Raw genomic sequence first — 17,595 nt, forward strand, 5'->3', positions numbered from 1 at the left:
TTCCTTGAAAGGGAATCTGGGCAGCACATCTTTGAGGCTTACACAAAACATAGCAAAACATTGCTTAAACATAGGGGATGTGTTGACTTCTGTCAGTGGATTGTCATGGCAGTCATCAGGGTTAGTTGTTCCAGCAACTCAGTGATATCATTCAGGACCCATCCTTCTTCCCCTCTCTACTCTGCCTTCAGTAGCATCTGCTTCAGCTTAGGACCAGCTTCTCTCGACATGGCAAAATGACTATAGCAGCTCATCTCACATCTACATATTGCACACACTCTCAGAGGGGATGGATATGCATTCAGTAATTCCAAGGTGATTCTCAGGCTAGAAAAGAGCAAAAATATACATTCATTTCTAGACTTGACACTCTACAATACTTATCTTTTCAACTGTAGAGCTTTACACTACTCACCATTAAATGTCATGCTGTTACAAACTCACCCTAGAATTCTGTATCAGGATAGGCAGGGTACTGCTGCAGGAAATAAACAATATCTTTAAACAACGCAAATTAATTTCTTAATCATGCTAAAGGATTAGTCTGGGTTTGCAGAGGGACTCAGCTCATTGTAGTCACTGGCAAACCTAGACCAGTTGAACAACCACTGTTGAATGTTGCCAGTAGCAAAGCCGAAGGAAAAAAGAGTCTGGTGAAGCACCATTGACTTAATGCTTCACGTTTTATTGGCTACAGTAATGTCACATGACCTCACTTCAAGTGGGCAGGGAAGTGCACTCCTACCATGGGTAGCAAGGGGTGAAAACTAGACTGTTTCTGAACAGCAGTGATGACCAGTACAAAGCCAGCTCTGTATTTTACATCTCACTGACACGAACTCATCTAGAATCCAACTCTGATAATTTGTGAATAAAATATAAAGCAGTAGGAAAATTCCTCAACAGTTTCTTTCATTTAATTCTATTTAATTCTATTTTAATGTGAGCAATTATAGATGTATATATGAAATTATTCTGACATTATTAGTTGCTCAGTTTGGAAAGTGGTTCAAGGTAGACTCAAGTCAAGAACAGTGCAGGGGCACCTGGGTGGCTCAGTTGGTTAAGTGTCTGACTCTTGGTTTCAGCTCAGCTCATGATCTCATGATTGAACCCTGAGCTGGGCTCCATGCTGACAGTGCAGAGTCTGCTTGAAATTCTCTCTCTCCCTTTTTCTCTGTCCTTCCCCTGCTTGTGCATGCACTCCCTCTCAAAATAAATAAATAAATTTTAAGAAAAAAAGCTTCCCAGAGAATTTTAATGCACATCCTTGGTTAAGAAAGTCTCATGAGGGAAATTTATGGTAGTCCACTGCACCGTTCTTTTTTCTTTTTAATTTTAATATTTATTTATTTATTTTGAGAGAGAGAGAAAGAGAGAGAATCCCAAGCAGACAGCATGGAACTTGGTGTGCGGGCTCCAATTCACAAACCATGAGATCATGTTCTGAGCAGAGATCAAGAGTGAGCAGAGATCAAGAATCAGACGCGTAACCAACTGAGTCAACCAGGAACCCCTCTCTTTTTTAAACTATTGGGTCTGCCCAGAATCAGAACCTCCCAGAGTGAGTGCCAGATGTGTGTATTTTCTAGGTGAAGGAGATTAAAAGTTCAATTATCTTTTTTTTTAAGTTTATTTATTCATTTTGAGAGAGAGAGCACTCACATGCAAGTAGGGGAGGGGGAGAGAGAGAGAGAGAGAGAGAGAGAGAGAGAGAGAGAGAGAATCCCAAGCAGGCTCCGCACTGACAGCCCCAGTGTGGGGCTCTAACTCATAAACCAGGAGAGCATGACCTGGGCTAAAGTTGAATGCTTAAACTGACTGAGCCACCCAGATGCCCCCAAAAGTTCACTTATCTTGATGAGCACTGAGTAATATATGGAACTGGTAAGTCACTATATTGTGTACCTGAAATGAATATAACACTGTATGTTAACTACACTGGAATTTAAAATTTTTTAAATATTTTTAAAAGGCCATATGTTTAGAACAACAAAATAAAACTGGGAAAGGATATTTTCCCACGTGTCCACAGTGTTATTTCTCATTGATAAAATTACAGATGATTTTCTTTTTGTCAGCATACATTTTCTACAGTATTTTCAAAATGCTAGCTTCCTCCTCCCCCTTCCTGAGTTAAGATCTACTGTCCCATAATACTATGAAGAAAGCAGTATGAAGACAGGTACCATATCTGTTTTTGCTCACATTGCATTAGCAGTGCCTTGTTTGTATAACTGGTCAATAAAATTATGATTGGTTAGATATTCATAAAACATAGTTACACACAACCCACAGCATGTCCACAAGGATTCCATTTTCTCACCTTGTTCAATTTCTCTAGGAATTTCAACACAACATTTCTCTGACCCTCTGATATATCAATCCTTACAAAACTGAAAGAAAATTAATTTGGCATATCTTGTTCTGAGTGAACATTATATATTTTTGATAATCACCACTTCCTTTTCACAAACTATTTCCTTAATGAATTCTTCTGAAATTTCATAAGGTATTAATTTAGAGCTCACCAATCTGCAACATCTTTTATCTTCTTGCCTATTCAAAAATTGAAACGTTTGCCCTCCATTAGTTTTCTGCTCCCTTTCATTTTCCTTGAGATTTCTCAAGGCTATAATCATGTGGCTTAACATCGAGGCACTTTGACAGGAAACCTGGAAATACATAACAGTTGCTAGACATTTGATAATTCTATTAATGGAGGTATGAGTTATGACAACCTGTTTTATTTTGACCTTAAAAATTCATGTTATATTAATTTGCAAACTGTTATTCAAAGCAGATGGGAATAAAATCCTAGAGGAAAGACACAATTTAATCCATCTCAAAAGAACATAATACTAATAATGGCTAATAATATGACTATTTTTCCTAAGTGATTTCCATAAGCCAGGCAGATTCTATTTAGAATTCACTCAGAAAGGAAGAAGGCCATGTTTGGTGACAAAGAAAGCACAATATAACTCATGAACAAAAAAATAATAAAAAAATAGACAACAAGAACTGGCACGGATTTGGAGAAATTGGAAACTCACATATTGCTGGCCGAAGTGTCAAGTGGTACAGCTGCTTTGGAAAACAGTTTGACAGTTCCTTAAAAAAGACATATACAACCCAAGTGTCCATTGGCAGATGAATGGATAAAGAAGAGGTATACACACACACACACACACACACACTGAAATATCATTAAGCCATACAAAAGAATGAATGTTGGAGTGCCTGGGTGATTCAGTTGGTTGAGCGTCTGACTTGATTTCTGTTCAAGTCATGATCCAGGGTCAGGAAATCAAGCCCCATGTTGGGCTCCGTGCTGAGCATCGAGCCTGCTTAAGATTCTCTCTCTCCTTCTGCCCCTCTCCCCGGCTTAGGCACTGTCTCTCTCCCTCTCTCTCTGTCTCTCAAAGATAAATTTTAAAAATTAGAAAAAAAAAAGAATGTTGCCATTTGCAAACACATGGAAGGAGCTGGAGAGTTTAATGCTAAGTGAAACAAGTCAAACAGAAAAAGACAAATACCATATGATTTCACCCATATGCAAATATACAAAGCAAATATACAAAGGACAAACTGGTGATTGCCACAGGGGAGGTGTGTACAGGGGTTAGGGAAAATAGATAAAAGAGATTAAGTGTACATTTGTAATGAGCACTGAGTAATGTATAGAGATGTTTAACCTTTATATTGTACACCTGAAACCAATATAGCACTGTATGTTAATTATAGTTCAATAAAGAAAATTTTGTTTTTAATAGTTAAACATAGAATTACCATATGACCCAGCAATTCTACTAGGTATATACCAAAGAGAATTAAAATCCTAGTTTATGCAAAAACTTGTACATGAAGTGTTCATAGCAGCATTATTCACTGTCGTAGACTCTGGCTCTAAAGTTCTCTCTTGTCTAGCAAGAGAGTGGGACACAGGAACAAAAGCGAGAGATGGCTAATGTCTGGGAAAAGACAAGAGCCCCGAATAAGGGCTCTTGCCCTGTGTTTATTCAGATCAGAAGGCTTACAAACGTGATAGGCGTGTACAAAGAGACAAAGAAACTGGGAATATTAACTTGGGGATGTGAGGAAAAAGGGGGTTTTTGAAGATATACAGTGTTTGGGGGTTTGGGTCAATATAAAACAAAATCCTGGCGCCAGGCAGATGGGTAGATGGTTTTTAACAGCACACAGGAGGTGCCGTGTCTGTTTAACTTAGCTAGCCTAGGGGATGAGACAGATAGGGGAAATAACCTCAGGGTTGACAAGGCACCTTTTTCTTGTTGTTGACTGTCTCTGCCCTGGGCTGCTTTGCCTGCAGCACAGAGGTGCATAGTCCAAGTCCCCAATTTACCTAACCTGGCCCTATCCTCCTGTGAAAACAGCTTTTCTGCTATAGTACTAAATTGGGGGTGCTTCTACCCTGAATATCTTATCTTGTTTATTTCATATACCTATGTATTGGGCACCTTTGCGCCTGTTCCTGTTTAGGCCTTTGCCTCTCCCTCTCAATTCTGGGGGCTCTGCACCCCTTCTCTATTTTGGGGTGCATTTGCACCTTCATATTCCTGGCACCTTTGTACCCCCCTATTCTTGAGCTGCCAATATGGTTTACCTAAACTTGGGTGTGAGCATTTTGTGGCTTTGTATTTCCTTATGCCTCGTTAACCCACTGGTGTAAGCCGGGGGATTCCTAAGCTTATCCTCCACAATTCACAATAGCCAAAAAGTGGAAATAACCCAAATATCCATAAATTGATGACTAGATAAATAAAATGTGGTATATACATACAGTGAACTATTATTCAGCCATAAAAAGAGATGGAGTACTGATACATGCCACAACATGGATGAATCTTAAAAGCATGCCAACACAGGCTCCAGAACCAGACTTTCTGGGTCCACACTTCCATTCCACTTCTTAGTAGCAAAGTGGCCTTAGGCAAGATAGCTCTCTGTGCCTCTTCTATAAAATGGTGATTAACAATGATGCCTTATCCATAGGGTTGTGGTGAGGACTAAGTGTATTAATACATGCAAAGCATTTAGGGCAAAGCATGGCACATGGAGAGAATGAAATATTAGTTATTTTATTTTGTATTATTGTGTTTATTATCCTAAATGTACTTAGCTGGAGAAACCACTTGAATCACAATATGGTGTTAGAATTGAAGACAATGTTCTATAGAACATCTAAATGAGAAAAAAAAAACTTTTCTACCTGCCTATTTCAAAGGAGAAAACTTGCACAATTTTAAGTGTTAAGCCTTTTCTTATGAAACATCAAAAGCTCATTTTTCAAAATGTCCTTTATTTCTTTGGTTTGCATCCTATCAACTTAAAGGGCTTTGTCCACCCTCCCCCAGAAAAATAATGTCAGGTGGAGGCTGCATCTTTTCTGCTTATTTTAATTTATAAAATATCCAGTAACCTTTAGGTGTAGCTATTAATGCCCAAATCTTTCTTCTCATGATAATTCATATGGAAAAGCTGGCTTGTGTGGTTTTTTTTTTTAAGCATTAACATTTCTCCATTCTGGACAGTTTTGCTTACTTTTTAGGAAAAAAAGAATCAAATGTGACCTAACGTAAACTATGAATTATGATTCAGGAGAGTGGAAGTCATTGCCATTTCTGTGGCTTCAAATACCAAGATTGCCTGGCTGCCTGTGGTACTCAGGCTGACTTTTGTTGCTCTGCCCCATAAAAGGGCGTCTACTGCAGTGACTGCATGGGGCTGTTATGGGTTGAACTGTGTTCCTCAAAAAGCTGTAAAGTCCATGAGACACCTGGGTGATCATCAGACTCTTGGTTTTGGCCTAGGTCACAATCTCATGGTTTGTGGGTGTGATACCCATGTTGGGCTCTGTGCTGTCAGTGCAGGGCCAGCTTGGGATTCTCTCTCTACCCACCCCCCACCTCCACTCGCACACTCTTGTGCTCACTCTCTCTCTTTCTCAAAATAAAGAAATAAAGTTAAAAAAATAAAAAAGATGTGACGTCCTAACGAGCAAAACCTGTGAATGTGACCTGATTTGGAAATAGGGTCTTTGTGGATGATCAAATTAAGATGGGGTCATTTAATATCCTTATAAAAAGGGGAAATTTGGACTCAGAGATACACCCACACAGAGAAAACACCACTGAAGGTTGCAGTTATGTTGTCACAAAGCCAGGGAACTACCAAAAGCTAGGAGAGAGGCCTGGAACCAACCCTTCCCTGAAACAAATGAAAACATTATGCTATAATGAAAGAAACCAGGCATAGAGGCCACATATTGTGTGATTCCATTTATATGAAATATGTGGAGTAGGCAAATGTGCTTAATGGATACAGGGTTCATTTGGGGGTGATTACAATGTCCTGGAATTTGGGAGTGGTGATGGTGTCCACCTTGTGAATATACTAAAAATCACTGAATTGTACACTTTAAAAGGATAAATTGCATAGTGTGTGAGTTATATCTCAATTTAAAAAGGAGTAAACACAAGTTTGGGAAATATGAATATGATCTGATTGACGCCAGGCCATAAGCAGCCCTCACCAAAAAGCTGAGATTGTAATGTGGGAGACAGCAGTGAATAGATTCTCAGTTCAGTTTTTGGCTACATTCAGTTCAGATTTGGTTGCAGTGTATGTGCAAGAGCTTTAAATCTGCACAATAATACATCATTGATCTTTGGCATTTCAACCAGTCAAGATAATTGACAAGACTGAGTCTTTTTTTTTTTTTTTTTTTTTTTTTTGCCGCAGTTAGGACTTCTTCAGGAATCTTGAGTGTGTGTGTGTGTGTGTGTGTGTGTGTGTGTGTGTGTGTGTGTTATATCTCCAAGGCTCAAAACTTGAGCAAGCCACTTGAAATTATTGAAATTGTCATTACTAATATTATTGGTACCATGAAGAAACTATTTATATCCCATCTCTTATTTCAAGTACTTATGTGAGCAGCTTTTCTCCTCAACTGTCAGCCAACTTCACTGTGGAAGAGTATACTCACCGCCCATTTCTTCTCTGTATTAGTTAGGACAGGTTAGAATTCTTTAACAAACAGACCCACACTTCCTTCTCATGCTGGTTCTAGTCAGCAGGCAGCTCTCCTCCACAAAATCATTTGGAAAGTCAGGCTTCTTCTGTCTATGGCTCTATCCTTCTCTGAGGCCTAGTGCCCATTTATATCCCACAGTGAAAGAGGAAAAGACTTGGAAGAGAACATGTGAAAGATTGTATCACTCCAGCTGGAAAGCAATATTTTCTGTTGTGACAGAAAAATCTGATTAGCTTTCCGGAGAATGCTCTGGCTTCATGGCACTATTGAATAAAGTTTCACAGCACAACACCAAGTTTACACAGTCATCTCTGTTCCTACTGTGAGTACACATAGGCGTGATCTAGCACATGAACTTCTACATTTACATTCTTTTGTCTTTCTTAAAAACCTCTTCCGCTCAGCCAGTAGAGCATGTGACACTCGATCAAACACACACAAAACCTCTTCTGATTAACCGATCTATTTTCCTAAGTTGCAACACAACAATGAAAATGACATAATAAGCAAAGCACATGCAAAATGAAGGAAGTGCCTTAGCCAAGAGGAATGACATGCTATTAAGTAGCACTTAATGAGACAAAGTAAATGAGAAGGCAACTTCAGAATATAACAATTCATCGCAATGATCAAGAGACTGTCAAACGGTCACACAGTCTGTCAGCAGCAGCATGGTGGCACTTGCTGGCTTGCCACATTCCCATAGATTTGGTCTATAAGGAGACCAAATAGATTTAGATAATTTATTATTTACACAGATAGTAAGAGAAAGATCAGCATGGTATCAGCTCCCTGCATCCCTAATTCCACAGGATGACACCGAACAGGAGGGGCTAGACGACAGATCCCAGGAACTGCTGTGGAGGAGCGGGGCAGGGTAGGCACTTGTAGGACACTGACAGTGAGTGCCCTCTTAAATTTTGCCCAGTGGGTGTGTCACTGGCTTACCTTGGTCCCTGCCCTGTTGAGGAGCCTACTCTAAACTATTATTAAGCAGTTCAGTAGATTTACAAAGAAGTTTGTAGCCATACCAAAGGGGCTGGGGAGCACAGGCAGAAAGTTTGGCATTCAACCAAAACCAGGGAAATAGATGAGAAATGACCAATAGCTAACACCTCCAAGATAGAGATGAGAACCTGCCTCAAAACAGCTCCACACCATGCTCCTCTCCCCTTGATCCAGGAAGAATTTAAGGCCATTCAGAACTGTTAAGTCTTGCCTACAACAGCCTTTGTGGAGACATTCCAAATTGCTAGGATGCCTCTGTGGAGTTGTTCCCCCAGAGGCCAATATCGGAATTGAGAAGACAAAGCTGAATTTATTGCTTCTTATAATGAGGGAAAGCTATGTTCCTCATGCAGTTTCTCCAAGCAGAGCAGACTGTTGATCTTACATCATTTTTGAGCAAGGTGGAATTCAGGGACTGGCAAATTTTAAGGGGCATTAGAGAGTGATGTCACCTGTAGGAGCTGATTGTTGTTGAAGGCTGACAGAGGCATTTGCCCTGGGTTGTTTGTAAATGGCCGGCTATTGGAAGGGAAGGCTGTCCTTACTACGCTGTCCTTGATGGGTGGATACCTTCAGACTGCTGCCTGTTTCCAGGGCTTCAAGGCAATCCTACTTTCCTAGGAGTTGGAACCTGTTTTTATTTCCAAGAGGCAAAAGAATATGAAAATAGTCCCAGTGAACAAAGATATTCCATTGTGTTCTTTTCCTCTGAAACTTCCAGACTGCTTTCTGACCACTTGATGGACTGTGGAGACCACCAGAGGCCAATGGAATCTAGAAAAACCTTGTTTCAGTGGTGAACTTTTGGAGGGAAGGGGCTGGGCCTCATTTGTCTTTAATCTCCTGCCTAGTCCTAGCATATAACAGGTGTGCAATTCACAATGAATGAAGTACTAGAAATCACATTCCTTAGAAATGACAGAAAAAGAAAAGAGAGGTGTTTTTTTTTTCTTTTGTCTATGTTTGTATCTATATGAGATTAGATGTTAACTAAACTTACTGTGGCAATCATTTCATGAGCTATGTGAGTCAAATCATTAGGTTGTACACCTTTAACTTACATAGTGAAGTAGTCAAGTATATCTCAAGAAAACTGGGGGAACTGTTTTAAAAAGAAAAGAAAGAGAAGGTTTGGTTATCAGACAAGATACCCATGCATTTCACTAGGTTGCCCCGTTACAGTAAGACAGGTAACATTAATGGTTATGTCCGCGGTTGGTACCATACAGATTTAGGTGAAACGCACGGTGCGTGTATTTTATGTGCCAAGTGGTTGTGTCATGTCACGTAATTGTCAAGACCCCAGGTATCTATTCCTGTTAAGAAGGATCATGAAGATGAAAACTGATGAGGACAGCTCTACCAACTTAGTGAACCCTGAAGTTATCCAGAGAAGGCAGCCTTTTTGGGCCAGTGTTGTAAACTCCGACTTGCTGGCAACTGCACCCATTTTCCACCGTCCTCTCTGACCTAGGTTGTGATGGGAACCACTCCGGAGAAAGAGAGCACAAGTGTCTGCAGAGCGCGGGACTGGGGTCCCGGGAGGAGGAGGAGCGGGTGGGAGGATGCGCAGCGTGAGGTGGCGCCGGGCTCCGGCTCTCATTGGCCCAGCGGGCGCCCCTCCTCGCGGGGCCGGCTCCGCGGCGGCTGGAAAAGCGGCAGTGCCCAGGCGTGAGAGGCGCAAGCGACCTCCGTGACCGAGCAGACATGGCCGAGTACACGCGGCCGCGGAACTGGCTGGCGCTGATCCGCCTTCGAAACCCGCCGGTCAACGCCATCAGGTAACGGGCTGGGTTGCCTCCAGCCCGGGCACGGAGGGCCCTTCGCCGCCTGCCTGCTCCGAGGCTTTGACTTTCCCCTGCTGGATTAAAAGCAGAGAGACGCCAACACAGACAACCGCGGCGTATGCCAGGGCCTTGTGCATAGGTTAGCTTGGTTATAGGTTAGCTTGGTTGACGTTCGCAGCGAACTCCTACCGGTGTTTCACTGGTGAGGAAACTGAGGCTCAGAGGCAGGCAGATGGCCTCTAAGTGGGCGAGCTGGACTCCAACACGGGCCATACGTGCCAGTTTCCTGCTCTTCTACTTGCTGGCAGCTTTGACTTCTCATGTGTACATTCTGTTCTAAAGGTACAATGCCCGCTAGCCCTTGACCTCTCACTTCCCAATCTCGAATATAGGCTGCCCTAATAAAGTGTAACTCATAAGATATAGAAATCTGATGATAAAGTGGCTTCACATTTAAAAAAAATAAAGTTTCCTATTAATGCCAAGGCAGTGAGTAAAGGTGAATTGTGGCCTGGACAGAAATGCAAAGTTCTTTCTCCTGATTTGTTCTAAACTTAAAGGCTTTAGTGCTATAGTGGAGGATCCATTTGGAGTAAGCCTAGTTAAGTAGCCTATGGAGTAGACTGTGCAGTTTATCTTCTTTGATTTCCTCATGGAGCACCTTCGCCCCTTTTATTTTATTTTTTTTCTTTAAAAAAATTTTTTTTAAGGTTTATTTATTTTTGAGACAGAGAGAGACAGAGTATGAACCGGGGAGGGTCAGAGAGAGAGGGAGACACAGAATCTGAAACAGGCTGCAGGCTCTGAGCCATCAGCACAGATGCCTGACGCGGGGCTTGAACTCATGAACCGCGAGGTCATGACCTGAGCTGAAGTCGGACACTTAACCAACTGGGCCACCCAGGCGCCCCACCTTTGCCTATTTTAAATTCTCCCACCTACGTGTGCAATGCGCTTACGGCATTGCTTTCAAAACTGAGATTAATGCTAGTTGTTTTTGTTTTTGTTTTAATTAATGAGGTTGTTAGATAGGTTTGGTCTTCCATATCTTTGGAAAAAGGATAGTGATCCATCAGCCCAGGATAGAGCCGTCCATCCTCGGAGAGTAGGATTAGCCAAAATTAAAATTTACAATGAATATATAAAACAGGGTGAAAGACCTTTGGTCAACATTCTTAGCACATACCGCTGGAACAAAAGAGAGACTGGATTGAGGAGACCTGCTAATTTTACCTAAATTTTTATCTTGGTGTCATCAGATTTGATTTTACCATATTAATATTATAATTTTTATTTTTCAGATGAGTTATTGCATTTAGTCATGCAAAAAAAAGTGCAGCAATAAAAATCATACAAGGATGATATGTCCACTTTCTTGCCATTCTCAGAAAAAAAAGCAAAATAATTTATTTTGGTTTTGATGAAGAAAAACATAATATAATTACATATCCATTTTGGACTTGTCTGTATTTTAATTTTTTTTTTTAACGTTTATTTATTTTTGAGACAGAGAGAGACAGAGCATGAACGGGGGAGGGGCAGAGAGAGAGGGAGACACAGAATCGGAAGCAGGCTCCAGGCTCTGAGCCATCGGCCCAGAGCCCGACGCAGGGCTCAAACTCACGGAGTGTGAGATCGTGACTGGAGCTGAAGTCGGACGCTTAACCGACTGAGCCACCCAGGTGCCCCAACTTGTCTGTATTTTAGTTAGAATTACTAAATATTAGGACTCTGCCTCAGCCTCTGCTCATAAGAGGAAACCATGCCCATCAAGAACTTGGGGGAAACGTTCCACAGTCTAACACCCATAACTAGAAATATTTTCTCATAGCTATTTTAAACGTTTCTAGTCGTTAGCCTGCCCCTTCCCCTCTTGTAAGAGAAACGTTTGTATCTACCTCATAAAGTTGTGGTGAAGTTTACATATGCTGGAAGTCATAAACTGGCATGGAACATGTGTTGGCTGCCATCATTGCAAGGCCCTCCAGCAGGCCCTGCTGCCTGGGGTTCATTTCAGCTTCCTCAAGTTTTCTCTACTTGGGGATACTTTCCTGCCCTTTCTTCTGTCTTCTTCTGAAGTTATATATGTGGATATTTTCTTCTCTCTCTTTTTGTCAGCTTCATCATTTTCCATAATTTTATCTTCTTTTCCACTTAATCTCCCCTCTGCCTCCATCCTTGCTGTCACTGCATCTAGTTTATTTTGCACCTCATTTATAGCATTTCTTAATTCACTGTGACTATTTCATAGTTCCTTGATCTCTGCAGCAATAGATTCTCTGCTCTCTTCTATGCTCTTTTCAATCCCAGTTATTAATCTTATGACCGTTATTCTAAATTCTTTCTCAGTTACATTGTTTATAACTGTTTTGAGCAGTTCTCTGGCTGTCATTTCTTCCTGGAATTTCTTTTGAGGAGAATTCTTCCGTTTCGTCATATTGGCTAGTTTTCTGTCCCTTATGTGTTTTAATAGCTTGTTATGTCCAGGGCCTGGCCGTTCAGAAGGTGTTTTTGGAGTGTGTTTTGTGCTCTCTGTTGAGACTCTGGTTGCTTTGTCTCCCTACTCGTAGTGGTGGTTTGGAACTTCTACCACGTGTGCTATGATTTGTTCCTTGAAGTATCCCTGGAGAAAAATTTTAAAAGGGGGGGTTGTGGTGAAAAAGGCCTTATCCTATACAAGGAGAGAAATGACAGGGTGGGGAAAAGTAAAAGAAAAAAAATTGCCCAGGAAGACAATCAGAGAAACTATATGGCCAGTCCAGAGAGAGAGAGAGGAAAATAAAAAAGGAGATACAGAAGAGGTGTTAAAAGTATAGATTAAAAAAAAAAAATGTCTGTTTAAACAAACCAACAGCCAGAATAACCCGACTAGAGAAAGGAAGAAATAAGAGGAAGAAAAGAAAAAAATATGTATCTACATATACACAGAAAATAAGAATTGACCATGAATCAAATCAGAGAATGTAAATCCCCTAGACCAATATCTGACAGTGCCTTGGAACTAGTGTCTGCGCTGGTCTGGAGGGGCTGTCTGGTTGGTCAGTGTCAATCTTGCTCTGTCAGATGGCCAAGTTACTAGGCATGGAGGGGCGTGGTTTGGTGTAGGCAGGTCCCGCCTCCACTGCCGGCCCTGATCCCTGAAACCCCACCTTGTTGGTGATGGAGAGAAAAATGGCGACACCCCAGTCTCTCCTTCCTGGACTGGGTGTCCCAAACCACTCTGTTTAGGCCCTCCTCACAGTGCCACGTGGGTGTGAGTGGGCCACTGTGTCCTGTTCCACTGTCTCCTACACCTCCCTGGTGCTTGGCTGGGATTCAAACCCTTATGTCATAAAGGAACTGGGTGCCCCGGTTCTGGGGTAGTGTCACCACCCACCCAGCCGACAAAGGGCCTCTAGCTGGTGGGCGCCTGCAGGGTCTTTTGTCCTTGGAATGGCTATTTGCCTTCTTCCCACAGCATTCAAGGGAGAGGATTGCTCTCTCCCACTGCTCCTGGGAGCTAGCTACCTAGCCTGGGGCTGACTCCCCTCCTCTCTAGGTGCAGGAACAGGGCAGAGAAAGCCCCACGGTTAGAAACTGGTTCTTTCTCCATTTTTTCCATTCCCTCATCTGTGGTTTTTCTGTTGTCCAAATACAATCCTACACTTCCACAGCCTCTCTTTCTCTTCCTTTTCTCCACAGAAGGGGATCCCTCCCCTCCGCGCCTACACCACCCATTTTATCTCTACCAGTTCGTAATCATGCACCTATGGCTCACCATGTTGTCCCTGTGGGCCCCTGGAGATGTTTCTGTCACTCCGTAGCCCGGATTCCTGGAATTCCATGTCTTCTGGCCTCAATACTGCTGTGTTTGAGGGGTGAGGGAACTTCGGGTCCCCCTACTTCTCCACCACGTTGACTCCTCTCTCCCCAACTGCTCTTTAAAATTCTCCCACTTCTTAAATGAGAGTGCATCCAGAGGATTTACACTCAACTCTTTTTGCCTTTGGCTGACTCATTCAATCTTGACTATAGCTCTCTTTTATAGATGACTCCCTCATCAACTGAAACTTAGCAAAATCTACTGCGTGCCCTTTTTTTCCCAGATCTTGCCTCTGCCTCCTAAATTAGTTAGTTTTAGCTTTCGCTGTCAGTGACAGAAAACTCAAAAGAGTAGTGGATTAAACAAAATAAGGTTGATTTCTTTCATAGCAGTGTCTTAGAATGATATGATTGTTCCACAATCATCAGGGTTCCCAATTCTGTTTATCTTTTGCTCTGCCATCCTCATTTCAGGTCTTCCACCTCTTGGTCCATGATGGCTACTTATGATCTAGCCATCACATCCCCATTCCTGCCAGAAAAGGAAAAGAGAAAAGCATACCCAATCCTTTAAGAACTCTTCCCAAAGTTGGATATACCAAATCTGCTTCCATCCTATTGACCACAACTTAATGCCTTAGGCTGACTTTACTGCATAACAAGCTGGAAAATGCAACCTTTATTTTGGGCAGTCATGTATCCAGCTAAAAACTAGATGCTTAATATTTTGAAGGAAGTGGGGAAGGTTGGATATTTGGGGTAATTTGAAGCCCCTGACACATCTCTTGGGTTGTTTCTTTTAGACTATTTCAGTTTTCTTATATTTTGCCAATATGACAAATTGAAAGTAATTTCTTCTCACTGTGAATGTCCACATCACTTTATTTGTATTTTCATTACAGCACTCATCTTAGTGTGACATTTTGTCGTTTCCTAGGATGTTATAAGCTCCTTTCAGTATACATAGAAGATGTACAATGATATTTTTAAATTGATTAGTGCTGCTTCTAAGTGGCCAAAGTTACAGCAAACTGTAGGAAAATACTATTTTTTAAAAATTTTAGGGGCGCCTGGGTGGCTCAGTCGGTTGAGTATCTGACTTTGGCTCAGGTCATGATCTCGCAGTCTGTGAGTTCGAGCCCCGCGTCAGGCTCTGTGCTGACAGCTCGGAGCGTGGAGCCTGTTTCAAATTCTGTGTCTCTTTCTCTCTCTGACCCTCCCCCATTCATGCTCTGTCTCTCTCTGTCCCAAAAATGAATAAACTTTAAAATAATTTTTTTTATTCATTTGGAGCACCTGGGCGCCTCAGTCAATTAAGCATCTAAATTCAGCACAGGTCACGATCTCATGGTTCATGAGTTTGAGCCCTACATTGGGCTCTGTGCTGACAGTACAGAGTCTGCTTGGGATTCTCTCTGTCCCGCCCTGACTCGCTTGCTCTCTCTCAAATAAATAAATAAAAACAAGAAAAAGCTTATTCATTTATTTAGTCCAGTGCTTAATTCACAGTTGACATGTTTATTATTAGTTGATCAAATTAGTGAAAACTGAATAGTGAGTAACTAGGGTTTTTATACATTGCATGTGTGTTTCAGTTTTCATTATTAGGAAAGGGAAAAAGTCTGAGATAGTATAAATTTAATTCTAATGCCCCGTGTAATTTTTTTTTCTTTTAGTACATCTGTACTCCATGGAATAAAAGAGGGACTGCAGAAAGCTATAACAGACCATACAGTAAAAGCCATTGTGATTTGTGGAGCAGATGGCAAATTCTCTGCAGGTAACCAGTCTCTAACTCTTTCTCATTATCTTTGGAATCCACAGCCTGAGACCAATGCTGCCTTAGCCATCCCTGTGGGTAATACCATAGGGTGGGTAATGGATATGGGAGACTTGAATGGGAATGGGAAACATTGCAGAGAGACAAGAGTCACAGAAAGACCCAGAGAAGACTTTGACCTTGCTCTCTTTTGTATTGGATGAGCCTTTGGAGGACACCCAGGCTTGATGGGTGTTATACCTGCTAATATACACCTGTTGGTACATACCTGCTCTGCATATATCTCCACCCTATGGGAGCTTGGACGAATCCCTGTAATCTCCTGAACTCTTCAATTTCTCTGTTTAGAAAGTGGATAGTAGTATCTATCTTAATAGGTTTTTGTGAGGTTACATGAGATATATCTGAAAGTCCCTAGTGCAGTGCCTGCACCAGAAGATGTTCAATAAATGTTATTTTTTATTTCTTTCTGACAGAGACTTGAAATTGAATTCATTTTTCTTCTTTAAAAAGATTTTTTTAACGTATATTTATTTTTGAGACAGAAAGAGACAGAGCACGAGCAGGGGCGGAACAGAGAGAGAGGGAGACACAGAATCTGAAGCAGGCTCCAGGCTCTGAGCTGTCAGCACAGAGCCTGATGTGGGGCTTGAAACCACAATCCACGAGATCATGACCTGAGCCGAAGTCAGACACTTAACTGGCTGAGCCACCCAGGCACCCCTGAGTTCATTTTTCTTCTAATAGTCACCCATCTCAGTGACCATGACTCTCTTTATTGGGTTATTCTATGAAGATGCAAAAATACTGAAAACATATGGCAAAAGAATCTGAAATGGTGATTCAGTGGTATTTGTAGTAGCTTTTCTTCTTTTCCCAAATGAATATATTATGCCTTTTGTCCTATATGAAGTCCTGTGTAATGTTACTGTAGCCAGTGGAATTTAATGTATGTTAATTGCAGCCTGAGAAGAAATAGATATTGGAATCATGACAGTAAAGAAATGTAAAAATGATAATCATTATAAAATTACCATTTATCTTGCCTGCTATGTGCCAGTACTATATGGGTTATTTATTTATTAATAATGAAAACAGTAGTATTTTTACACATACTTTAATCAGTAAATTCTACAATCTCCATTTACAGATGATAAGGATCAGCCTGAGAGAGATTAAAATAATGTGCCAAACATTAATCAGTTATGAAATGGCTTACTTGTTGTTTTGAAACTTCAGGTCAGAAGCCCAAGATAGTGACTTTGCACCATGGAGAGAGGGATCCCAATTATGGAAAACTCAATATTTCTTTGTAAGAAAGAAGGTAGAAAAGGGAGAATGTAGTTAGAACTCAGGGATAGAAAAAAAAAATTCTCCTAGAAAAGCATTAGAGGTGGTTAGACTTAATGGGTTTACATAGAACAATTGGAAAATATACATTCTTCTCAAATTTGCAACATTTACAGATTTGACCAGATACTGGACCACAAGAACTTGTCTTAATAAATTTTACTTAGAATATGTTCTCTGACAGCAATGCAATTAAACTAGAAATCAATAACAAAAATATAACTAAAAATACTCATATGTTTAGAAATTAAATTCATTTCTTAATAATCCCTGAGTCAAAGTGAAATCATAATAGAATTTCGAAAATATTTAGAACTGAATGATAGTGAAAATGCAACATATATAACTGAAGGATACAGCTAACGCAAAACTTAGCAGGAGATTTATAACCTTAAAGGTATTTATCAGAAAAGAAAACAGACTGAAACATAACGAGTTAAGCATCTATATCAAGGAACTAACCAATGAGCTACTAGACCCAATGAAGTAGAAGAAAGGGAATAATGAAGAGGAGAAATTAATGTGATAGAAACAAATGTGATTCAAGACTGTCAAAAGTTAGTTCTTTGAAAGACTAATGAAATCTACAAACCTCTGGAGAGATTGATCAAGAGAAAAAGGGAAGGCACAATGTATATACGGAATGGCAAATGGGATATCACTGCAGATACTGTAGCCATTAAAAAAGATAATGAAAATATTATGGCTTCCCAATATGACTCAAGTGGAAATAAAAAACCATTAAAGAAATCGAATCAGTAATCAAAAATCTCACAGAGTAAATTCCAGCCCCAAATGACTTTATTGGCAAG

The 17,595-nt window shown here is 40.9% G+C and overlaps 1 protein-coding gene across 1 annotated transcript in view; it reads left to right on the forward strand.

Annotated features, from left to right (window-relative positions):
- Positions 1–9,697: 9,697 nt before the first annotated feature.
- The window catches only part of EHHADH (enoyl-CoA hydratase and 3-hydroxyacyl CoA dehydrogenase), a 45,370-nt gene continuing 37,472 nt past the window's right edge, over positions 9,698–17,595 (forward strand). Inside the window, exons 1-2 of the mRNA XM_060639437.3 lie at positions 9,698–9,846; positions 15,330–15,433. Of these exons, the coding sequence (XP_060495420.2) occupies positions 9,773–9,846; positions 15,330–15,433 (178 nt within the window). The 5' untranslated portion in view covers positions 9,698–9,772. The remainder of the gene's footprint in view (positions 9,847–15,329; positions 15,434–17,595) is intronic.

The sequence above is a fragment of the Panthera onca genome, chromosome C2 (genome assembly GCF_046562875.1).
Source record: "Panthera onca isolate mPanOnc1 chromosome C2, mPanOnc1 haplotype 2, whole genome shotgun sequence".
NCBI lineage: Eukaryota > Metazoa > Chordata > Mammalia > Carnivora > Felidae > Panthera > Panthera onca.